Source organism: Oreochromis niloticus, linkage group LG1, assembly GCF_001858045.2.
Source record: "Oreochromis niloticus isolate F11D_XX linkage group LG1, O_niloticus_UMD_NMBU, whole genome shotgun sequence".
NCBI lineage: Eukaryota > Metazoa > Chordata > Actinopteri > Cichliformes > Cichlidae > Oreochromis > Oreochromis niloticus.
In genome coordinates this window covers 17464083-17489546 of record NC_031965.2, presented here as the reverse complement: position 1 = coordinate 17489546, position 25464 = coordinate 17464083, and the positions used below count along the sequence as shown (strand labels likewise).

Genomic DNA, 25464 nt, shown 5'->3' with positions numbered 1-25464 from the left:
TCCTAGCAAACATCTTAAGAGCTGCTGTTTCCTGTATGCGCAAATATTGCGCAGAAAACTTGCACGAAGGCAAACAAACCACTTCCTTGTAGCTGAGGCTCATATGACTGCAGCACAGCCATGGGGAGGATGGTTGCTCTAACTCTGATAACTTTTTTTGGAGCAATAATATGTTGTTCCTGGACAAAAAGCATACCAAACGCTCCAACTCCAAACATTATCATCATGCTCATGGATGACGTGAGTTTTTCTCTTCTTCTTTCTTCTATTGGTTTGTATGTTTACTTACAATTTTACCTCAGATTGCAGTATTGTAAGGGACAGGCTGAGCTGCATATTTCTCTTTAAACCTGTGAGGTTTTATTCGGGGTCGTTCTGTGCTGGCTTGCAGCCGTTATTCAAGTAACTTATTAACCTTTACTTCATGTAAACAGCAGGCTTCAAACTTTAATCTAAATGTGACTGCATATGTATGGAGTGAGTAATAAACTTCCCTCTGCTGTTCAGATGGGCTGGGGGGACTTGGGGGTGTTTGGCCAGCCTTCTAAAGAGACCCCCAATCTGGATGCCATGGCAGCTGAAGGCATGCTCCTACCAAACTTCTACACTGCCAACCCACTGTGCTCCCCCTGTAAGTCAGCAGACACCGACATAAACCAGAATTTCTTGTTTTACTGGATAAATGAATTTCTTTCCATCCAGTCTTCCTCCCTTCAACCCCCAACCAGTCATGCCAGATGACTGCGCCTCCCTGAGCCTGATTTCTTCCTGTTAGAAGGGAGTTTTTCCTTCCCACTGTCACCAAGTGCTTACAATATAAACCACCTTGAAGTGATTGTGATTTGGGTCTATATAAATACAACTGAACTGAATTGATCAGTTGCTCATTTTAAACATTTTGAAAGAACAGCTGATTTACAGAGTGAAAGTATACATTTATCACAGAACATTTATTTTTTAAATATTATAAACTATGTTGTGCAAAACAGAGGATTTCAGAATATTCGTAAATGTTACTGCAACATCACCAATTTAGTAATTTTACTGACAATGCGCTTGCATTTTTCAAGAAACTTTTTTTCAAATGTCCACACACTGAGCACTATTAATATTAACTGAAAGAGGACGTCAGTAGTTGCACAAAACAAATTCTCAATAAGCTGATGTACACATCACGCTAGAGGCACCATTTTATAATGACAACTGTATTTGTTTATTGCATTTAAGAGTTTATTCAAAATAGTAGCTAGACAGTAAACCATTTATAATCTCAGTGTGTGCCATTCCCACTGGGACACATTTCACTCTGTCTCCGTGTCAGTAAACTAAAATACTCAACTTGTCTAATGTTGTCATTATTTTTCCACAGCTCGAGCTGCACTTCTCACCGGGAGGCTGCCCATCAGAAATGGTTTCTACACTACTAACGCCCATGCCAGAAATGGTAATGTCTCTGTACAGGGTTCGTAAGCACTGTGCAATATTATGGATTTTCATTTTTAGTAATGTCAAAGTCTGGATAAGTGTGGAAAATAAATGAGAGCATGAAAACTTGTCTTGATCATGCAAGCAACAGTTTTTTTTTCTTAACTGTGTTTAGAGCAGGAAGCCAGTAAAATGTTTGCAACTGTGTGGCAGAGGCCATGACAGAGCAAGCTTGATGTGATTAGGCAAGCCATAAATGTGGTGTAAGAGTGAATGCACATTGTTACACACTAGTACCTCACACAGCAAAGGCTCTGCTGCTAATGTCTTATAACTGTTATATATGTTTGCATCCAGATAAGATGAAAGAAAAAGCCTTGGTATTGGTCTATTTACATAGCATAACAAATAAACAGATAATAGGTTTGTTTGATGTGTAACCTGTAAATAAAACATGGCTGTAGTCTCTGAGTATTAAAAAAATGTAAACTAGGGGTGCAGCTTTTGATAGTTTGAATTGCTTATTGATTGTTCCATGGATTCATCAGGTAATAAGATGAAAACTAGTTTTGTCTTATTAATGAGAAATAATAAATATTCCCAAAACAATCAGTGTATTTACACACTATATTAAAATAAAATAATTTTTTAAGAAAATATTTAATTAAATGCCTGATGAGGAAACTTTGTACCGGCTAGATCCATCACTGTTTTTTTTTTCACAACGACAAATTTGCAGTAAGCCTCCAGAAGTTTCTTTAAGATATGCAGATGAACTGTTAACTTAGCCTGATGCCAGACTGTTTAAATTATACAGCCTCCTGAAGGCTGACAGCAGCCGTCCTATTTTCCATCCAGCAGACAGGGGTGAGTCTAAAGGGGGGCATCGGGTGTCCTAGACCATATTAATTTCAAGACTTTTGTAACATTTTTCCGATTAATAGTGAAATAATATTAAATATTGTGTTAATTAAACTGCATTGATATTTAAAAATATATAAATAAAAGCTTTTTACTTACAAGCCAATAAAAATCTACATGGGCCACTAAACTCTAAGCTGCTGGTTGTTAGGTTGGACACTGAATTACTATTAATATCAATTAATATCTGCACCATCATAACATCTGTTATGAGAAGCACAAAAGTTAGCCTCCTATTAACGCCAGAAAGTGTTCCAAGAAGACAGAATAAAGGTACATTTTCAGCCTTAGTTTAGATTAAATATATATCTTATTTTATTTGATCTGACCTTTGACTGTACTAGAGAATATTTATACATTTTTCCATTTAAGAAATTGTTTTCTTTAAAAACAATGAAATTTTAATATGGCACATACATACAATCAAAAAACAGATATTATAGGCAGTTAAACTTTAACACGCTGCAGTTTCTAAAATGGAAACCAACGAGCAGTTTGACAGACCTGTGTTTTTTTTCTCTTTTGAGTATTTATTATTGCTCATTAATAAAGCAAAAGTATTTCTTCACAATCACAAATACACTAATAACAAAAAAGGTATACATGCAACATAAACTGAAGCTCAAAATAAAATAGCCTTTGGTCTGCCTTCATGGACAGCTTTCTTACATTAGTAGGAGGTAAACAGATTTCAGATAGCATTGTGTTTTCTGGATGCAATAGATAAGGTGTGTGTTCAAGTGTATGTGTTTTTGTGCATGTGTGTGTCTGCATGTTTAAGCGGTGAATGACTGAGCATGTGGTGGTTGCAGTGAAGAAAAGCGAGCATATCAACATTCTCAGAACTAAGACTTGACCTGCACTTTGATGCAACATTTCCTGCTGCTGAAAACAGATGTTCCGAAGATGTTAATAATTAATGTTAATAATTAAAGTTAATAATAGCCTAACATCCCACTCTGTGGCTCAGAGTTTTAGTGGGCCGTTAATTTTTACTCGCCTGAGAGGAAACAAAAAAGCTTTTGTTTTTATATTTTTAAATATAAACACAATTAATATAATATTTTAGTTATATGTTATATTAATCTGAATCTGGAAAATATAGTTACTAAAGCCTTTACATAAACACAATCTAGTACACCCCATGCCCCCGCCCCCCTTTTAGACTTACCCCTGCTTTCCAGCCTTCAGCAAGCTAATTTAAACATCATATCAGAAAAAGTTAAGTGTTCATCTGTACATCATATTTTAACTTCTGAAGCTTTACTGTAGATTTTTTGTGTTGTAAAACAAACGGTGATGGCTGAAAGCAACTACAAAGTTTGCTTTTCTTCATATTGGAGTTGGAGTTTCTATCAAGAATTTTTTTTACAATTGAGTTATTTGAGTTACTCAATGATTTCTTACAGCCTGATTTTATCCTATATTCTTTAATTCTCTGGCTGCAGACAACTTGATGCAAATGTTTTTAAATAATGGTTTAAGTTTAACGGAGGTTAAACCAGGTGATTCTTTGGGGTGTGGTTACATCACCTGGTTTTTCAGTCAGAGCCATGGAGCCACCCCAATGCCCCCTGCATTAGTTTAAATAGCCAATAGCTTGGAGGCTTCAAATCAGGAGTCCAAAAATGGACAGATGGGGGGGGTATAGCCATCTTTTAAATACAATTAATGGTCCGATATGAAAATGTTATTAATAATAATAATAGTGATAACAAATAAGAAAAAAAAGGCTTACTTTTTAGTTAGTTTGTTAGTTACAATATAAAATAGAGTAAAAGATATGCGGCCGGTGGGGCTGTTAATATAATATTTTAGTTTTTAAGCATAGATTATACAGTAAGACAGCACTTGTACTTCACTTCCTCTTGTTGTTCGTCCTTGTTGCTCACTGGTTTAGTACCGCAGCTTGGCGTTAAACCCAGACGAGCTCACTGCAGCCACCCTATCTCGAGCTGCAGTCCTCAGATAATTATTTCACAACATAACAGCATGCTTGTAATAATAATGAGACAAAGAAGAAGAGGAAGAAGAAAAAATGTATTCATCCCAAAAGAAAAACAACAGCTCAATAAAATAAATACAAACAAAGTCGAGGGCGAAAAAGTATAGAAAAGAAATAGCTTATTTACACAGATATTACAAAAAAACTGAAGTAATTAAATAATAAATAAGCAATAATTAAAGAAGTAATAATTATTAACTAACAATAATAATTAAGTAATTATTTCAAAATCTACAATAAAAAGCTTCTATCTGAAATGGACACAGGCATTGTGGGATGAGGCAGCAGAGACTTTCCACATTCATGTGCCAGTGGAGCCCAAACATGCTAAAGAAAGTGCTCCAGGACATTTTTCTAAATGTCTTATACCCATGTTGGGACTTAGGTTGTAGAACCATTTAGTTACATATATTGAAAGGTAGTTGTTTTGTTTTGTTTTTGTCTGAAAAGTCTCCCTAGAAGTTTGGAAAGTGGAATAGTGAGTGCATTTGCATTGTGCAACTCATTCAACTGCAAATAATTTCTTGCTCATTTCTCACTGCATTATCTATACTGTGCAGTTTATAGTTGCAGCAAAGGAAAGTTCAATACCTTAAATTTGGATCTATTTTTTGCAGCATACACACCACAGGAGATAGTAGGAGGTATATCCAAGGATGAGATTTTGTTACCCCAGCTGCTGAAGACAAAGGGCTATGTCAGCAAGATAGTTGGCAAGTGGTGAGCTCTTTATCTTTTCTCAGGTTTTAAAGTCTCTGAAGGTTTAGAGAGCAACGATCAGTTGTGGAAGGAGTGTTGGTGGAAGTATATGGTGCAGTATATTTTCAAATATACAAAAAAGAGTGTTTATTTTCTTATTTCTTCTTCTTTTCTTTAAGTAGGATTGCAACCTGTACATAGACTTTCTGTGCAGCTAAGATGAGAACAAAGTCTTTTTGATGCCACCATCATATTTTGTTAGTCAGTAAAGCAAATGCACAGTGTCAAGTTTTAAGCCTCTAAAATTTGAAAATTTGTCTACATACTGTGAAGAACTGTAAGTATTTGCATCCAAACAGAAAAAAACTGTAAGCCTTTAGAAAATAAATATCAGGGCAAGAATATCTGATTTTATAGCTAAGAGTAAATACACAAAAACATATGGGTTGAGCTTCAGCTACACTGATCTTAGTGTGTGAATGCACTTTATTTGTCGCTATAGGCACCTGGGCCACAGACCACAGTATCTTCCTCTGAAGAACGGTTTTGATGAATGGTTTGGTTCACCAAACTGCCACTTTGGCCCTTATAACGACCAGTCGAAACCCAACATCCCTGTCTACAACAACTCTGAGATGCTCGGCAGGTAATATCACACACAAACACACAGCAAGGCTGAAAATCTATATACGAATCTCCTTCCCCATGACTCAGTGGAATAGTTTGGCTGTCTGCTCCTCAGGATGAGTTGAGTGTCTCTTCCCCCCCGCCCTTCTTCCTTCTTTGTACCAGCTGTGCTTGTGTATTCCATTTTCCGCCCATTTGTTTTCCCCAAAACAGCCATATGTGTATTCAGGGTCATTGGAACTGGCAGCCGGGCGTGTTTTTCGCTTAGCCGTGGGTTTAATCAGCACCGCATACCTGGGCCCTGGACAGAAGCACACACACACGTAGGCACATATACACGGAGACACACACACGCCCTCAAGAGACGGCAGGTTGCGTTGGCTGTGTGCGAGGACACCTGGAGGAAGTGAAGCGTAAGAAAGAGATGCCTGTCACTGCTTCTCTGTTCGCCGTGCCACGCTTCAGCAGCGCCTCATAACAGTTCCCTCTGCTCAGCTTCGCTGAGACTTCCCAAATATGGCTTTCACCAAAATTTCCTGCAAACACCCTCAACAGGAGGGAAATTTACTTCCTTTCTCCTAATCACATAGTCCACAGTAGTTTCAGTCAGTTTGGAGGCAGACTGATGACACAATCAGGTTACTGCTAAATCTTTTTTTTGTCTAGTTAAAAACACAGACGATAAATAACCCAGCTTGACCTTAGTTATTATTCAGATGGAAGGAACGTGTTGTCAATGAAATGTATACATCTGTTATTTTTTTCAGATTCTATGAGGACTTTAAGATTGACAGAAATACTGGAGAGTCAAACCTCACACAGATCTACCTGATGGTAAGCGAAGGACCACCTGTTGTTGCTGTCTCAGTGTGACATACTCATATCAGGTACTTCACATTTTGATGCAATGTTTTGTAAAGCAGTTGACAGAATGGTCCTGTGTTAAACTAGCAACTTGTCCAGGGTGTTAACCCACCTTTTGCCTTCTGGGAGCCTAAATGTCAATGCCTGCCAGAATACAGAATTTTACCTTGGCTCACCCAAACATGAAAAAATTCAAAACATATAATTGAAAATAAATAATGAATGCAGGTAAAGCCTAATTCTGGCCTTTAATAATTACTGTAATTTCACCAGAGGAAGTGCACTGATTATCTCTGCTGCGGCGGTCCTTCCCATTCAGTTTGGAACATGATCAAAACCAGCATGCAGAGACACACTGCATGGTGGAATGGTGTGATGTCATCACTGGAAGAGGGCAGTCCTGTGAAAGGCAGCATGTCTTAAAACTTGGTGAACATTAAGCAAAAATCAGATTTGTTTTTGTAACTGTTAAGTTTTGTTTGGATAACTGGCAAATTTGCAGTCATCTACTGTAAAATATTTCCCTGTGTGCAAAATGATTATCTGTTTTTGTAATAAAGAACAAATGGTGCAAATGTAAGTGTCTGAAATGTAGTTAGCAAAGGGTTTCAGATGAATTATAACCATCCTTTTCCTGGGTTGCAAGCTCAGTTTTCATATAGGTGTTAATAAACTGCTAAAACTAGAATACAGTATTCTGCCTACATGACAGTTAGAATGTGTGTTTTTGTTGAAACTGTTGAAACTGTTTTGCATTGTGTCGAGAGATGTTCCTCAGTTTGCTTTTATTGATTTCAACAGGCTAGACAACATGTTGGAGACTCCTTAGTACAACAATACCTAAGAAAGCTGATGAGTCTCACTCTAAAACAGTTTCAACAAAAACTGAACTCCATACTCTCTTCTTGGAGGTGGTTTTATTGAAGGACTGTCTGACTCACTGCTTTACTTGAAAACACTGTTTGAGTGTTTAGTGAGTGAGAAAGAGAATTCTAGTTACCTTAACTGCAATGCTGTGAAAGAAGCTGCAGTAAGTCTCCTGGCTTTTGTATTCCCAGTGTAATGACGTTTTCTTCCACCTCTGCAGGAAGGTCTTGACTTCATACTTCGTCAAACTAAAGCTCAGCAGCCCTTCTTCCTCTACTGGGCAGTCGATGCCACTCACGCCCCCGTCTATGCCTCCAAACGCTTCTTAGGGAAGAGCCAGCGAGGCCGGTACATTTTATCCTGCTGACTCTCCTATTGACGCAAAGACAATGTCATGCAAGTGGTTATGAATGATTGTATCGAGGTGAAAAATGTGATCTGCCTTTGTGCTGTAGCTATGGCGATGCGGTGATGGAGCTGGACTACAGCATCGGTCAGATTTTGAAGTGGCTGCGAACTCTTGGTATTGACAATAATACCTTTGTCTTCTTCACCTCGGACAACGGTGCAGCTGTTATGTCTGGCCCCAATGAAAGTAGGCAATTATTTCACAAACAAAGTGCTTTTTTAAAAATCTAATTCTGACTCGCTTTTGTGTCCCGTGTGATTGATGCAGGTGTTTTTGTGGTTTTTGACTCCTCAGGTGGCAGCAACGGACCCTTCCTCTGTGGGAAGGAGACCACCTTTGAGGGAGGCATGAGGGAGCCTGCCATTGCTTGGTGGCCTGGGCACATCAAAGAAGGCTCAGTAAGAATACCCCAGTCATTAGAGCTTTTACCAAATAAAGCATGAAAAACCCCACAATAAAATACAACACGTGCTCTCGAGAGGCTAGTCTAATCTTAGTCCAGGCACCCAGAGGACAGTTTATTATTCTATGCTTTGTTGTTCCCTGACTTTCTGCCAATCAGATTGTACCAGGAGCTGAAAATCTGAAGCAAGTTATGTATAAAGGAAAAATTATATTACTCGTTCTCTCTTTCAAACAATCATTGCTTTTTTGTTTATGTATCAATTAGCTATTTACACATACACAATTTGATCCACTGGCGTCAATTAATCCCGACTGTGTCCAGCTTCTGTCAAACAGAGCCGAACTCCAGAAAGCCAGACTGTGATTTTGGCCACAAAACAAGTGGGAGCCTTTTTCTACTGTTTCCTAAAATATTTCTGGAATTAATGCCCCAACTCCCTGTCCCCCCCCGTCACATTCCCCAATTTAACCCCCCACCCACACTGTGATCCCCTAAGCCTGTGCGTTCTGCAAATGACTTTTAATTGTATTAGGGGCAGCTGTGACACGGGGCTGTGACGCAGAGGGATTTTGTGGAGGAGCAAGCGGAGGCTGCAGTCTGCAGTAAGCCTTGCCCCTGGCTCATCTCACAGGGTTGTGCTGGGGCCTGATAGCACAGCAGAGTAGCGAGGGAGAGGGGGATTGGGAGCGTCTTAAGCGGCTAATCTGTTTGTGTGTTTGCTGAGGTTGGATTGAGCCGTAATGAGGACTTCAGTATCTGAATATGCCAGGCGCTCAGGATAAAGGAACGGGAGGGGGGTGGGGGGGGGTTGGAGGGAAAGAAGCAAGGAAGAAGTAAAAGAGGTGGCTGGTGTAGAAAAGAGAAAAGGAGGAAGAGTGCTAAAGATTGCAGCAATGCCACACTGCCAGGATGGTTTTAGTGTTTGCAAGGCTTTGCCTGCACCTGTGCCATGTTATAATTGACCAGTGTGCCTCTATATGCATATGCAAGGGTGCAGAACATGTCGGTGTAATTTTTGTTAGCTCCCACACAACTATATGTGCACGTTTGTTTGCATGAGAGATAGCTTTGTAACCTTAAAACACCTGTGTGTGTGTGTGTGTGTGTGTGTGTGTGTGTGTGTGTGTGTGTTCAGTAGTTGTAATGACTTGACTCGAGTTTTAGTAGAAAGGGGACTGTAGATCCTCAAATATCCAGGGATGTGATGACAAGGCTATTGTGCTGGAGCTACTGTGCTCTATAGCTCTGGATTTATCACTTTGTGTCGCTTGGGAGGGAGGATAACAGATACAAGATTGTCCCCCTGTCTTTATTTTGTAGTCTTTTCAAATCTCTGTTGATGGGTGCTTTGAAAAGTTTGTAAACCCTCTGAACAAAATGCTGGAGACAAATTACAAAGCTGGCAAGCTTTTCTTAAATGGGGGATTTCATCAGGTTTATTGTAGTGACCCAACACAGAAATCAGGAGAAAGGTTTTTGGAGCATTCGGGAATTGGTGACAAAAATACTATTTCAACAGTTAGCATTATGTCTGCTGTTATCTTGGTTTATTTATTAATTATTATGTATAAAGAACATGCGATACCAGAATTTTTATTCAATTTTATTTATATAGCACCAAATCACAACAACAGTTACCTTAAGGTGATTTATATTGTAAGGTGAAGACCCTTCATAGAGAGAAAACCCCAACAATCAAACGACCTCCTCTGAGCAAGCATTTGGTGACAGTGGGAAAGAAAAACTCCCTTTTAACAGGAAGAAGCCTTAAGCAGAAGCAGGCAAAAGACACACTGTAGCACATCAAACGTGTAGCACAGGGATCTTGGAAGGGTTAGTACAGTAGCACAGCAGCCCATATTATTATTCTTATAACCACATTAAAATGCTCCAGAAGGCACAAACACTAAAACAGTCAAGAGATCCAGTTCAGTGAGTTGAACTGGTGGAGGTTAAACCCAGCAGATAGATAGCAGACTGGGTGGCTGTAGATAGAGCATCGCTTTAGGCCTTGATACAGTTCAGACACGTCCTGCATACAGTTATCAGCCTGTTCACATATTTAATTTTGCTAGAAAGTTAGAAATGTTAATATGGCAGTCCACAGGGATTGACTCAGACCTGCAAGTTTTGTAGGGTTTCTCCATTGGCTTCATTTACATGAGCTTGGTATTTCCATGCCTATTAATAGAAAATAAAGCCTGTTATCAGTGAATGAATATGAGTGATGACTCAATTAAACTGACACGAGTCTGAGTGCAGGTGAATGTTTCTGATTTGTCATTCACTTACTGTATATTTTGGAGGATGGAAGGAGCAGATCTGAGATGAAGGCGCACGGGTGCTCTGAAGCAGATGCGGATTCAGCATTCTCCCAGTGCCTGAAGGCAGGTGAGGGGCTGGATGGTGGGTACAAGAACAGAGATTGGGAGGTGGGTGGGCTGACAGTGCCACAACATTGTTGAGCATCGCAATCCCCTTCGGTGGGTTATCAGGCTGCAGACACACTGGCAGAGATGGGGATAGAAGCACTGCCTCCTCAGATAAACAACATCACTGCTTACAATGGAGAAACAGGAGAATGTGACATTAATAGGGAGCAAAGAGTGGGACAAAAGAGAAAAGAACAAAGGGTGATTTGAAAAAAAAGAGAGCAGAGCTAATAAGGGAGGAAATAAAAGATGGCAACTCGTGAGATAAACTCCTCTGTCAGACCAGTCCAAGTTTTAAACTTTCGGTTTTTGGAGACGCAAGTTATTCCCAACTAAATGTCAGTGCTGCTTCTCCTCTTGTCCTTTTGTCCTGTCTTCTTTAATGGTCTGTGTGTGTCTGTGTTAGAGGGACTTAAAAAAAGAAAAAGAAAAATGAAATAAAGGACCAAATCTCTCCGTGTTTGTGTACGCGCGCACGAAAGAGAGAAAGAGCGTCTGGATGTGCAGATAGATCATGGAGTGCATTGCAGAGCCCTTTCTGTGGCTAGTTCTGTGGATACAGAAGAAAGGGGGAATTCATTTCAGTGCTTAGGAGCTTGTGTGTACGCCTGTATGTGTGCTGGCTGCCGATAGGAGCACAGCGGCACATGGCGGTGCAGCTGCAGAGGGCTGATAGCGCTATCTGATTGTGAGCGTGCCGTCTCCCTCTAAGGCTCGCTCAGGAGAGAATGGAACGGAAGATCAAGGATGACAGCGAAAAAATGGCATTTTATCTGAAAATAGTTCAAAGTTTATAAATAAAATAAAGCTTTTCACTGGGACTGGGAGAAGGAGATAAAACGCCAGCTCGCTCTAGCTTCAGCCACCTTCTCGCCAATGTCTTGTCCTCTCTCTACTTCCTCTCCTTTCCTCTTTTTTTTTTTTTTTGCTCCTCCTTTTTTCCCATTTCCCTCCCAAAACTCATTTAGAAAGAGAAGCATTTTGGAGTTTTAATAATAAACCTGCATGCAGAGATTAGAGTGGAGACTGTTGAAATGCATCTCTTTTCCTGCGTGTGTACACACAACCACACATGGAACGAATGCTTATCATGACTGTGCATTGTTAGCATGTTGCCACAGCTCATTCTTGATTTCAAGGACTTCAGTCATCAAGGAGGACATTTCAGAACCCGTGGAAGATATGAACAAGCGATCAAAAGACAAAACTCTAGTAGTGTGTTTCTGTGTGGATGGTCCTCAAACAAACGTGCTTTTCTCTGTGTGTGTGGAACATCTTATTTTACTAGACCCTTTTATTTTCTTCTCTTTTCTATAGGTGAACTTCCAGTTGGCCAATGTCATGGACCTGTTCACCACTAGTCTGGTTCTCGCTGGCATCAACCCTCCTGATGATCGAATCCTAGACGGACTGGACCTAACACCTGTTTTGCTCAACTCCTCCCAGCCACTCAAAAACAGGTGAGCACACACACACACTTTTGGTCTTCCTTAACTCCTCACGAAAATATCCCCTACAACATTACACCAACACCAGTCTAAATTGTGGGATGGATCAATGCTTTCTTTTTATTTATGCCAAATTCTGACCCTTGCCTGAATGTTGCACCAGAAATTGAGACTCACAAGACCGGGCAGCGTATTTGAAATCTTCTATTGTTCAGTTTCCTTTTTTTAGCTGACCATCTGCTTCAAGGTCTGTTGTAGATTTAGTGATAACAAGTGGTTATTTGAATTACTAATGTTTCAATTCTGAGATGGTTGTGTTGGAAAATCCCAGTTGATCAGCAGGTTCTGATATACTGCTGCCCATCTGACCCCAACAACCGTGCCACATATATAGTCACTTAAATCACCTTTCTTCCCCATTCTGATCCCCGGTTTGAACTTGAACAGGTCGTCTTGCCCATGTCTACATGCCTAAAGACACTGAATTGCTGCCATATGATTGGCTGATTAGATATTTGCGTTAACAGGTGTGCCTAATAAAGTCCCACAACTCCCACAACGTTTGCTTTCTGTGCCATTATTCAGTCCTTTTCTAGTGTCAGACTCTTAATTTTGACCATAAACGGACATTCACAACAGTTTGAGGTATTTTTAGGGAGTTCACGTTCCTCCTCTGATGTATAAAAAAAATGCAAGAATGCAAGATTGGACATTTTCTGAGGCAATTCGATGTAAATATATGCAAGTTGAAGTAAATCTGAGCTTTATTTTTGCCTCTTCTCGCCATCTTCAGGCCAATATTTTATTACCGTGGGAATGAACTGATGGCTGTGAGGCTTGGACAATACAAAGCACACTACTGGACCTGGAGCAACTCATGGGAGGAGTTTAAAAAGGTAAAATTCCATCTGAACAATTCAACTCTGTTCCTCAGTTCTTCATTTGCACTGCCACATCCTCCTCCTTTGTCTCTCCTAATCGCACTCAAACACACAAACACTTTGGCTGTTGCTGGTGTTATCTTGAGAGCGGCTCATCAGTTGACTGCTGTGTACATCAGTGTAATGAATATTAATGAAGAGCCCCCACATAAGCGAATGTACATCATTCATCAACCAGATGACTTGTTTGTTCAAACTCCAGTGGAAATGCCCCCCCACCCCCCACCGCCACCCCTCCATCGCCACCCCTCCATTTACATATCGTCATTACCTGCTTGTTCTTTTGGCATCATAGCGCTCAGGCGTAATTACATCAACTCAGTGCGGATTAAAAATATCAATAGAAATGTGAAATCTGGCACCTGAGAAGCAGAAGTATAGTGCGTTTTTTTCTTTTTCTTTTTTCCCTCACTAGCCCGAGCCCATCTATAAAAACATGTCCTTCTGTCCTCCCTCCATGGCTATGCCTTTCCTGTGATCCAGTTTGTTTTATGCCCCATCGGTTGCTTAAATTGCTCTCTCCTTCAGGGCCGCTGAATCAATAGTAGCCTCCTTTATCAACTCATGTGAACTGAAGTGGAACTTCACAAATAATGGCGTCTGATTGCCTGTGAGTTGCCTATCGATTGGTATGTGTGTGTGTGTGTGTGCACATGGGAGAGAGAAAAGACAGAATGAAAAAAACATGCACATACATGTTCGAGCTTCTTCGTACAGATGTGCGTGTCTAGTGTGTTTCGCTGACCGACGGTTGAGCTCCTACAAGACAAATCCCCGATGTCATTATGGACTCCTAAACTGTCTCTTCTTGTGTTGCCCACATTCACTTTTCATACATCTGCTTTAAAGGTAATGCTCTACTTTCTTTGGAATTTATCATTCCTACTAAACTCATGTTAAACATAACCCACTCCATATACACTGAGGATTAACCCGTCTCATGATAGTGATACACAATGAAATCCACTCCTCACTGAAATGAAACCTGTATTGCTGCTTTGTGGGTAATGTGCTGCAGTACAATTTGGCTTTTTTTGTGCTCCTTACTGAAAAATAAACAAGGAAGGAAGATGTGTGTCTCTAAAGAAGAATGAAATTACAGGTTAATGGCTGGGAGACGTGTTGCTCTGTCCTGGCTGAGTCCGTGCTGCTCAGCCATGAGGAAAATGAGAAATTTCACAGGCTTAAATGCCTCTCATCAAATTCTTTTGAGGCAGCGTATTGATGTTAATATTGTGAAACATAGTTTGTCGTGACTGTGTCTCCCTTTTATCTGCATTGCTGAGTAACCTATGCAGCTGTGAGTAACCTTGCTGAATGCTTCATATGGTGAAAACTGAAAAAGGAAGGTTTTTTTAGAGACAGCTGTACTGGGAATACCTCTTTCTTGGCATCACTGAAACTGAAGAAATTGACAAGAATTAGGCTGTGCCATAGCTGATGTACTTTAAACTTGAATTATAACTTTTAGAATTTGATTTTTTTGACATTAACACACACTTTAATGCACACTGGTGAAAAAAACACAATCAGTCTTTAATTTAGTAAAAGTACTAATTCATAAATGAAAGAATGAAAGCACATCTGATGATGATGTCCAAATATTTCCAACAATGTTCAAAGAAAACTGTAATACTCTTCAACGAATGATGAACCTGTCACATCCGTTTACACCCTCTGGTTGCTCTAAAACTGTAAACACTTGATAATAATGGTGACAATAAGCTTAAAGTATTTCAAATATTCACAAAGTTATTCCTAGCATCGGATATAGCATTAGCTCAAGTAACAGCTTAAGCAGTCAACTCATCTGATGCTAGGTTAGCAGTTAATCTTACTGTAGCTAATGCTAGTTGTTGCCTTTTGATCTATATTAAATAAAAGATTTATTAGAATAAAAAATAGTGTGACTAAAACTGTAATAAACTCAGCTCAAGTCACATCATTTCATCAGAAATGTTGAAAAAGACAATAACTCCCGTGATTCCTCATAGCATCATGTTATTGTATTGACTGACAAACCCCAGGCAGCAGAAATTATTGTTCATTCAAGTAAAAGCACAAATAAATTATCATACTTGGAGCCTCCCTCCAGTCAGTAGCGTGTTTTCGTTGGAGTTGTTTCTTTTAGATGTTTTGCCTTCATTCTGCAGAATGAGAAAAGTAAAGCACACCCTCTTTAAATTCAAAGCTTTTACATATCAGGACATAATGGATATGTGGATATGAAAAATAACACATAGCATATTACACTTTTGCCAGTTTTGCCAGTTTGCACGACTTGAGCATTCTGGTGAGTGTTAACACAATGCCAAGGAGGAAAGATATCAGCAATAGAGAAGCAATTATTGCTGCCAATCAATCTGGGAAGGGTTAAAGGGACATTTCCAAACAATTTGAAGTCCATCAATCTGCACTGAGAAAGATTATTCACAGGTGGAAAACATTCAAGACAGCTGCCAATCTTCCCAGCAGTGGACGTCCCAGCAGATTCACCCCAAGGTCAGGCCGTGCAATGCTCAAAGAAAAAAAATCTGCAACCTACATCTGAGACTCTACAGGTCGTAGTACAGTACAATTACAAAAAGGCTGAACAAGTATGGTTTGTTTGGAAAGCCTGCCATGGAGAGACAGCCTCTTCTCTCTAAAAAGAACATGGGAACACGTCTTAGATTTGCAATGTTAAATCTGAACAAACCACAAGATGTTTGGAATAATGTCCTTTGAGCAGATGACGTCAAAGTGGAGATGTTTTCACACATTTGGTGAAAAGCAGTCATGCCATTATCAGTACAGATACCTCATACCAACCGTCAAGCACGGTGGTGGAGGGGGTGAGGATTTGGGTTTGGACCTGGGCACCTTGCAGTCACTCCTCTGTATACCGAAGTACTCTGGAGTCAAATGTGATCTATCTATCTGAAACAAAAGCTTGGTCGAAATTGGGCCATACAGCAGGACAATAATGTCAAACAGAAAAGGAAAGAACCATGCATTGTAATGGCCAGAACAAAATTCAAACCTCAGCCTGAGTGAAATGCTTTGCTGCAAACTTTAATGAACTGAAGCAACCTTGCAAATAAGAGTGGACCAAAAATCCTCCACAAAAATGTGGGAACATGAAAAGGTCAGTTATTGAGAAGGTGTAAAACCACCTTTGGCAGCAAAACTAAGCTGCTTCTTGCAAGAGGATGGATTTCCTTTTAACAGGGATTCTATTAATTTTGTGACATTAAAACTAGAATTTTGTTGTAGTCCAATCACTTATTTACATTATTACAGCATAAAAATTCTCCTGTTGGGTTAGTTGAAGCACTCTTAATCACTCACACCACTGATATAAATGTAAAAATGTCCTGTTTTACCTCACTTTCAATGCTTGTTAAGATAGAGCAAATGCAAATACTCCATAAAGTTAAGTTGTTTAATATCACCAATATTAAATGGCCATAACACAGATCTGAGGGCTCATGAGAGGCTTGATTGGTATGAAGGGAAAAAAAATATTTTTTAACAGTTTTTAAATGTTTTTATTTGTCAAATACGTTTTACTATCTTTACCTGTTTCTGTTCTTTAAATTGCTGTTCAGATTAGTCAAATGTTCAGTCAGTGAAAGAAGGAATATATTTAAACATTGTCCACATAAAGCGATCCAGCCAAATCATATACTCTTTCCTCATTCCCATCCCCAAAATCCATGCTCCCACCTGTGTATGCTCCTGCACCTTATCTTGTAATGACGACCACTGTGCTCCAGTTTAAAAGCAGCCTTGCTGTATCCATAGCATTAATGTCATGTGAGATATGGAGTTCTTGCTCTAATATCTTGGCTACAAGAGAAAAAGTCAGACAGATACACACAGCAGGCCTTTCTTGCTGCTCCTCTGGGATGGGTTTTTTTTCCCCCCCTGATTCTTTTCTGCATTTCTAAGCGGTTGACTTTAAAAGGCAGGACAAGTCTGGATCAGTGGAAGCTCTGCAGGGCGGGGGGTATCTATCTTCACTCTCTCTCTTTCTCTCTCTTCTATATGTATTTTGAGGTGCTCCGTTGAGCGATCTCAGAGGGGGGGCAGCAACAGTGTCTTACAGATGAATGCTTTTTCAATATTAGTTGTGCTCATCAAAAAAAACGAAAGTGTGAGTTTGTTTGTGCGTGCGTGTGCTTATGTGTGTATTAAAGGAGGAGGCAGATCTCCAGGGGGTTCTGGAGGAGTGAGTGTGACTCAATCAGGCTGTGATCACTGCCAGGCTCCTGAGAAATGGAGTCAGGGAGCAGGAGCGAAGGCGTGGAGAGATGAAGAGGAGGCAGCAAAATTTCTCTGTTTTGCAAGAAAGCCTTCACGGTGTACCAACAGGAGCACAAATAACACAGCAGATTGGAAGACAATATGCATATAACCCATACTACAATGAGATTAAGCATTCAGCTCTTGGCAGCAGGTGGCTGCAAGCCTAAACCTAAACACTCACATCTCTCCTGCCGAGCTTAGTGCAGTGGGTTTTTTTTTTTTAATTGGACATGATGAAGCACATAAAAACCTTCAGCTTAAACATCTTTAACCATCAAACTTAAAGACTAATTGTAATCAGATTACTGAGACCCTTATTTTTATGATGTCTTAAGTGTCATTTATGTGGTGCAATACGAGCCAAAGCAAATATTCTATTTCTTCCTTTCTTGCTGCACTGACTTCAGATATTATGTTTCATGTTTAATTTAGGATAGTGTTTCAGGCAGGTCCGCTTTTTTGTGTCATAGATTAGTCTTCTACAAGAATAAGCACAGAAGGCAGCGGCCGTGCTGCTGCCACACAAGTATCGATTTGTGTTTGGTGAACTGATGCTTCAGCAGGCATATAAACTGGAAAATATAGACAGAAGAAAGGTTCCACTTCTTTAAAATGTTGATTTTAAAACAAATTGAATCAATTGTAGAATACTTATTCTGGGGTAGATTAAAGTACAGGCAGTCTGGGTGAAGGACTTTACCTGTAGCTGTAGCTCAGATCAGTGTGCTTAATAACATGTGTCATATGTTTTGCAGGGCATAAACTTCTGTCCAGGTGAAGAGGTGCCAAATGTGACTACTCACGAGCAGAAGGAGCACACACTCCAGCCACTCATTTTCCACCTGGGGCGGGATCCTGGAGAAAAGTTCCCTCTCAGGTCAGTACCTTAAAAAAGTTCAAATTTGCTTTTAGCTGATCTCCAGGAAATGGACAGAGAGGATCAGGGGTGAGGTGTGGAGAAGAGGGGAGTCAACCAGGCCAACAGGGAAAAAGCTGTGGGGGAAAAAAGGGAAGAAAGCAGGGATAAGAATAAGAAGGTTGTTTGCCTGTGGTACTGAATGTGTGCAAGATCAATGAAGATTTAGCGGCATGAAAAAAAAAAAGGCGGCGGATTGATCCACTCAGCCAGAGCACGCCTGATTACACCCTTCTCTTTGTGATTGCAAACAGCTCCTTAAAGATCACTATCGGGCCCTCAACCCTTTGGTACATCGCTGCAGGTTAAAATTGCAAGATAAATTGTTCAGGTCTAAATTGAGAGCTAGTTCTGTTTAATGTGTTTTGTGTGGGTCTGCCTCCTCTCCAAGGAGAGTTAAGAATCACGGAGAGAGGATGCAAACGGCCGAGGTTGAACTATTACTAAATAAGGGTGAAAAGACGGATGAGCACCGTCTTCCGCTGTGCACCGACAGCGCGAGATGTTCAATGTGACCATGTAGAATTTTTTTTTTTTTTTAAAATGACAGAGTGACTAATACATTAAGATAATCTCAAAATACTTTCAGGAGAGAATTTTCTGTGGCTCCTCCTGTCATAAACCCTCTTAGACTGACCTTTCTTTTCTGCCTTCTGCAACTCAGCCGCTCATATTTTTTTTGCTCTAGCCTCATCTCCTCATTTGCTTCCTGCTTGTGCTCCTCTCTGTTCTGGAGCGAGATTGGATGATAAAACATTAATGCTGTTTTTCGTTTGCCCACCTTTTAGCCTTGCTATTCACTCGAAGGAATAAAAAAAAAAGAGGCAGAAACCAATCAATATGCAGCCATGTGTTGTGCTGAGTGCTAGATGTACAGACACACACATACACACAAACCAAAACTGCCCATTTATTTTATTTTTTTACTTCTGCACAGAGGGGTTAGTGAGTTTGTCTCCAAGGTCACGCCCCCGCCAACGCCAAGCTGCCTGACCTCTTCACTGTTCACGCGCCGTTCTTCTTCGATCCGTTTTAATCTTCACTATAAATTCTCCTTCTTCGCCAAACTTGTTTTCCCTTCTCGCACCTTCTCCCTCCACCTACTGCTATGCATCTCATCTCACTTGTCGCCACTCAGCTGCTGTCCCTCTGCATCCTCCGGGACTGTGCTCCTCCATCCTAGTTAAACACACGTGTGTGTGTGTCTGCACATGTGCATGCGTGTGTTTTGTCCGTGTGCTCTCAGGTCCCCCAGCTGGACCGGCTGCCTGGCCATCATTAATCTTAGTCAGCACCTAAAGAGCCACTTAAGATGATGTAGGGCCTGTCTGCGCACATACCTTCACTACTGTCGCAGGCTGTGATGTAGCAAAGAGCGCACACATGTACACAGTTTCTGTTCCTGCACAGTTCCGTGTCATTACGGAGATTTTTGAATTATTTCCTCTTTTTTAAGGTTCTAGTTGTTTCCATTTTGCTTTGTGAGAGCAAAAAAAAACCTAAAAAAATCTGTTGCTGCTATTGTAAATGAATGTGGGCCTGTGGAGGATGGCAGGTCTGTGTTGGTGGTCCTTCTGTCCAGGATGAAGCACAGACCCATCCAGGTTTGCATCAGCCTAACTCGACGATGGCTACGCTGGACTCTCAAAGCCTCTCTCTGCCTCCCACATTACCCTTCGTCCCTGTGACCTAATGCCCTGAGATTAACACATCCTACTTCCTCACCACCTACCTCGGCTTTTGTCCCCAGAGCCCCCGGGTCATGTGTGGTGTAAGCCCCAGCCCTAACACTGCAGGCAGCCTTGCTCAAGTCTGGCCTCATCTGCTGCCTGCCACCATGCTCTTCTGTCCCCAATCAATAGTCCCTCACTGAAGTGCTCAATTTCCACCGGGGTGGAGAAGATGGTGGAGGGGAGGTGTAGGCAGGACAGATGTATTTGATTGTCTCCTCAATTCCCCCACCTTCTGCTACTGTGTGGTTGTTTGTGTGTATGTGTTCCAGCAATAGTGTTATGAATCAGTAATCAGAGCGGTGACACACCTGAGCTATGCCCCCATCCCCCTTGGGTGCCATACATTATAAATCAAAAGACTCCATTTGCATACAGCCTGCTTATTATTCCAGATTTTGCCTCTACACTAGTAAGCTAAGGGTTATAATCATGATAATGAGCTGTGCTGACTGTGGGCTTTTCATTATTTGTTTGCAGAGGGGGTATAAACAAATGATATTATTAGTTTTTGATTTAGAGCTTCTGCACTGTAAGATTTTTGGCGCATAGACAAAACAATGGAAAACTTTGCGTCTCGTGCAACTTTCTCGCACTTTGCTTTACTTTGCTTTGCACACTTGCACAGAGAAATTGAATACTTACAGCAGCCTGATAAATCTCCCTTACATTTACTTCTGTTAAGCTGCTTCATCACTTATCGCAAAATGAATCGCAACAATCAGGAGCCGGCACAGATAGGAGGGGAATGAAATATCCCTCTTGCTGATCGAGATCGAGCAAAAAGCAGAATTTGCGATTTCAGATAGCTGAAGCAATTTAATCTGAATGCCGGGTGTTTAACACAGCGGAGCAATCTGGTTTTTCCCTATCAGCTAGGGTCACAATGCATAGACAGTTAGCTTATGACAAACGCAGCGCACAAGGAGAAAGACTAATTGCAGCGAGCGCTACCAGTCAAGTAATTGCAGGAGGAAGTAAAGAGTGAGTATCAAGGAAAGGAGCAGGTGCTGGTTGATGGAGGAAGCCTTGCTGCCCTGTGGGAGATCTAAGAGGGAGGGTAGGTGTGAGCTGGACAGGGCCTGGGGTTATTACTCTAATTGACACTTCACCTCACACACATGCACATGTTCCCCAGGGGCCAATCAGAGCATTGCGTTTGCAGTGGAGGGAGGATGGAAGGCTGGCACAGGTGCTGCCTGCGAGTGTATCAGGGGTGTAATTGCACTGCTGATATTTGTCTATCCCTGTGTCACGCCACCAGACGCTCACTCCCCCAACACACACACACACACACAGAGCCCATTAACCCTACAGGTCCTATTGAGAGCAGCGTTCCTTTGAAAGCCTTCAGGGCCCCTGTGTTTTACACTCTGAATATAATAATGCACAGAGGTGCCCGGGCTCACTGGTGTCCAACAACAGTAATTGAGAGACAGGGGATGTGATGGGGGTTACATAGTTCATCCTGCTGAGCGTGCCTTCCCAAAGGGTACAAGAGTGGACAGCCTGTGTGTGTGTTTATGTGTTTAGGTTTCTGTTTTTGTCATCGAAAGCTGCGGCTCGTCCCCACACCGATATAATGAGTAACGCTCGTGGGCCGCAGTCATGTTTTGTCACTAGATACATGAACAGAAAGGCAGAAAAATGAGTGATCTTTATTGTTTCAAACACAAAAGCAGCCTTGCCTTTCTCATATGTACTAATATATGTTCAGAGCTTAAAACAACTGGTTCCATTCAGGATTAACTGTTCAGATCGCTGTTAAAAAAATCTGGTATTAAATATATTAAAATCTGATTTTTTTCTTTGTAACATTACTACAAGATGATGTCGTCAATTAGTCAAATATACTGCGCATCTCTGTTGACAGTCATTCAATTTAAAGCACAAAATCTTCTCACATGTTAGTTTTTATCATGTTTCCTTGTCATGCATCATTATAAATGAATAATGTTTGGAGTTTGGAGCTTTGGTTAACTAAAATGATAAGCATTTACTCGAAAGTGCTCTGCAGATAATACCCAGCTGTTTATTGTGTTGGCAGTGTTCTGTCTAAGGAGTACCAGGACGCTCTGAGCAGGATATCTGCAGTTGTGCAGCAGCATAAAGACACTCTGGTGCCCGGCATTCCCCAGCTCAACATGTGTGACATTGCAGTGATGGTGAGACACAATATAACTAAATATATCTTTTACAGTCATTTTTAAGATGAGTTGTCATGTTGTAAATCTGACTACTAGATCAGGTGCACTTCTCACCTCTATACATCAGATAAATTGATATGTAAGTGATAATGATAAACCCTTTAAAGGCTAGAAAGAATTAAAAGTCTATGGAAGAACAAGCTAAAATAGAGAAGGCTCCTGGCCTTGCTTTGAATCAAACATAGCTTTTGTTGTTTGTGTGCTAACTTTACATGTCAGTGTGTACCGATTTGATGACATCCTCCCCTTCTGTCTGGAATTTTCTTTTTCAGTGTTATTGTAACGGTATTATTTAAAAAGCAGCCTGGCTTTGTCTCCCCAAGCGCCTGCCTTATTTGTGGCATGGCACTGCCCCCTGGTGGTCATTAAAATAAACACACTATGACGTCTCCAGTTGCTGTCTTCGATAGAAGTGTTATAATTTAAATGCTTAAAAGCCTGAATTATTGCATCTTTTTATTCTGCATTTTTCATTAAGAAAAAGACAAAAATGTATTATCTTTTTAACATGGTTTTGTCATGAGGGCTTATGGTGCACAAGAAAATGCTAGAAAATGTGCACAACCTAGTAGGTAATACAACCGCTCAAGGCCAAACTGGTAAATTTGAAGTATCAAGACATTAAAATTTCATGGCACCACTTCAGTATTTGAAAAATACATGTTATGCACGGTGTGTACTGGGAAAGAATAATTCGTTTTTCAATAAATTAAGTTTTTTGATGAAAAATGTTATACAGGGATAATATGTATTCATAGTTTAACACTTAAAAAAAGAAAAAGACTCGATAGGAACCAGATGCAAATGATCTGCAGAACACGGGACAGGAAACTGTATATAATGTGCTGCTTTCAGCCTAGTGAAGATCAGTTACAACTTTACAAATCAGCAATGCATTGTACTGCAGAGCAATCATATATTTGATACTTTCATTTTGCTGAACTTACTGTGTGGACCTCTCTGTTTTATAGAACTGGGCCCCCGCTGGCTGTGAGAAGTTGGGAAAGTGTCTGAAACCGCCCGAGTCTAACCCCTGGAAGTGCGACTGGCCACACTGAGAGCACTGTACTGGACTAGACGCCAACATGAGGAACTAAAACCTGAAGATGTGCCAAGCCATAGAATAGGACACAGCCTCTGTGTGTAAAGGAATGTATTTTTGAACTCTCTGTGTTTTTGTACAATGTTTAAAGAAAAGAACATTCAGTCAAATCAGGGAAATATGTTTGCAAACACGACTGCAGTTATTTTTATATCTGTGTGTTTTAATGAGCCAATTCTATTTCAACTTGCTATGAAACGGAAGAAAGACAGATTTTATTGGTGTAGATCAAGGATGCCAAACTCATTTTACATTGTGAGCCACATACATCCCACCTTAATTTGAAGTGAGCCATACCAGTGAAACTTCCCTTTCTGTCTTTAATTACACATTTAATCCTTGAGATATCTTAATATGAGCAATGGAAGTGCAATTTCAGCAGCGTTTATCAGGTTTTTTTCTACGTGGTAAAGAAATGCTGCTCAAGTTAATGAAAGAAATCTGTCAGCACTCTTACACTGTAAGAAATAAATTGTACGGGCTTAAATTGTGAGAAATAAAGGTGTAAAATTGGATGTAAAAAGAAAAGGTTTATTTATGTGTACAGTGCATAGGTTTAGTGGATACACAGGGTATCTTGTGAATCCATTGTAAAACACACACACAAAGAAATTTCTATAAAAAAGGACTGAAAAAACTTTTTTCATTGTGTGAGGTCTTTATCATTCAAAATAAAGCTGTAACACCTATAAACATATAGTTAAAAGGGCAACAATTGCACCTTCCTTCACATTTTTAAATGCTTTTCAGTTAGGCCGGATTAGGGTCGATGCCGGGGTGATTCTGGCCCCCGGGCCTTGTGTTTGACACCTTTGCTGTAGATGGTGGGTCATAATATGCTCAAACACAGGAATCCAAACTGAACACAGCGTCATCTTGCTGGGTAACCTTTTTGTTCAGGTATAATACACACCGTGCCCTGATGGACTGATCTCCCTAATCAGTCCAACCACATACATGCAGTGGGATTCACCAGAGCAAACCCAGTGCATTTCACAACATGCAGAATCCAAAGGTAGTGTCACAGCGCGGGGGGGTCCAGAGTCCAGGCCCCAGTAGGGCAGAACTGTTTTGGTGGCACAAGAGGAAAGGGCTCCATACACTATGTGCTCATAAAGGATTTGTTCGTGTGGCCAAAAATATCCGATGCTAATTTCAAGAGTCAAAATTAGCTGTATTTCTCACATACATAATTATACAAGTAAAATCTGCAGTGAAATGCTTATGCACCAATTCTAAGTAGCTTGGAAAGAAAAGCGTTTGGACTTCTTTAAGTTTGCTTGAAGACGTTTCAACTCTCATCCGAGAAGCTTCTTCAGTTCTAAGAGCAACTGGTGGAGAGTCCCAGATTTTAAGCCCTATGGGAGTGTCCCCCAAGAGGGTCCTGGACCCCCTATTGATCCTCTACCTAATCACATGAGCCAAGGTGTGAAAACGGATGTAGGTCACAATCAGCCAGGGTTTCGGGTGAACCCATTGTGAAACCTAGCTCCACCCTATCATGTGATTTCCTGAGGTCAGATGGCCCAGGATGTGAGTGGGCGTTAAGGCATCTGGGAAGGGATCTCAAAACTGGATTATACATGACAGACAGTTGGTGTTGTAAGCCACCGCCTCTGTTCAAAGATGGTCGCTCACAGTGGACATAGATGGCTTCTTTCACTCCTCTTTCAAACCATCTGTCTTCTCTGTCCAAAATGTCAGCATTAGCATCCTCGGAAGAGTGACCTTTGTCCTTCAGATGCAGATGGACAGCCGAGTCTTGTCCCGTCAAGGTGGCTCTTCTATGTTGTGCCATGTGTTTATGAAGTGTCTGTACAGCCACTTCATAAACACATGGCAGCTTGGGCACAGCTTGGGGACACTCCCATAAGACTTAAAAACCAGGATTCTCCACCAGTTGCTCTTAGAACTGAAGAAGCTTCTCAGATGAGAGGTGAAACGTCTTTAGACTAGGATGACCTGGATGACTGAGAACCTTCACAGACGCTTATGCACCAATCTGACTGAGAATAAATGAGAGGAAGACATAGCTTTTTAAAATGTAGCCACAATTAGCCAACTGGTAGTACAACCATAGTCCAAGTGTGAGAATCAGAGTAGTCAAGCTGTAGGCTTATTAGGTCAAGGTTTGACTCTGCATTTAACTGCTGAAACAGAAATCTTCAGTTATTC

General features: G+C 40.8%; 1 protein-coding gene and 2 long non-coding RNA genes across 3 annotated transcripts; 1 reads left to right on the top strand and 2 right to left on the bottom strand.

Moving 5' to 3' along the window:
* The first annotated feature begins 81 nt into the window (after positions 1 to 81).
* On the top strand, positions 82 to 23817 carry galns (galactosamine (N-acetyl)-6-sulfatase). Its single transcript, XM_003445702.5, has 14 exons — positions 82 to 240; positions 508 to 631; positions 1370 to 1444; positions 4969 to 5071; positions 5553 to 5696; positions 6445 to 6511; positions 7629 to 7756; positions 7864 to 8003; positions 8112 to 8215; positions 11973 to 12115; positions 12897 to 12999; positions 18090 to 18211; positions 22028 to 22145; positions 23159 to 23817. Exons 1-14 carry the CDS (start codon positions 121 to 123, stop codon positions 23243 to 23245), a joined length of 1578 nt encoding a protein of 525 aa, XP_003445750.1. The 5' UTR covers positions 82 to 120; the 3' UTR covers positions 23246 to 23817.
* LOC102075844 (uncharacterized) lies at positions 6771 to 7635 on the bottom strand. The gene is made up of 2 exons (XR_268967.4): positions 7542 to 7635; positions 6771 to 6941 (listed from the first exon to the last, which is right to left on the bottom strand). It is a non-coding gene; the product is annotated as an uncharacterized LOC102075844 (long non-coding RNA).
* LOC106098270 (uncharacterized) lies at positions 7669 to 11959 on the bottom strand. Its single transcript, XR_001224439.3, has 3 exons — positions 10516 to 11959; positions 10345 to 10404; positions 7669 to 7780 (listed from the first exon to the last, which is right to left on the bottom strand). It is a non-coding gene; the product is annotated as an uncharacterized LOC106098270 (long non-coding RNA).
* Positions 23818 to 25464: the final 1647 nt, after the last annotated feature.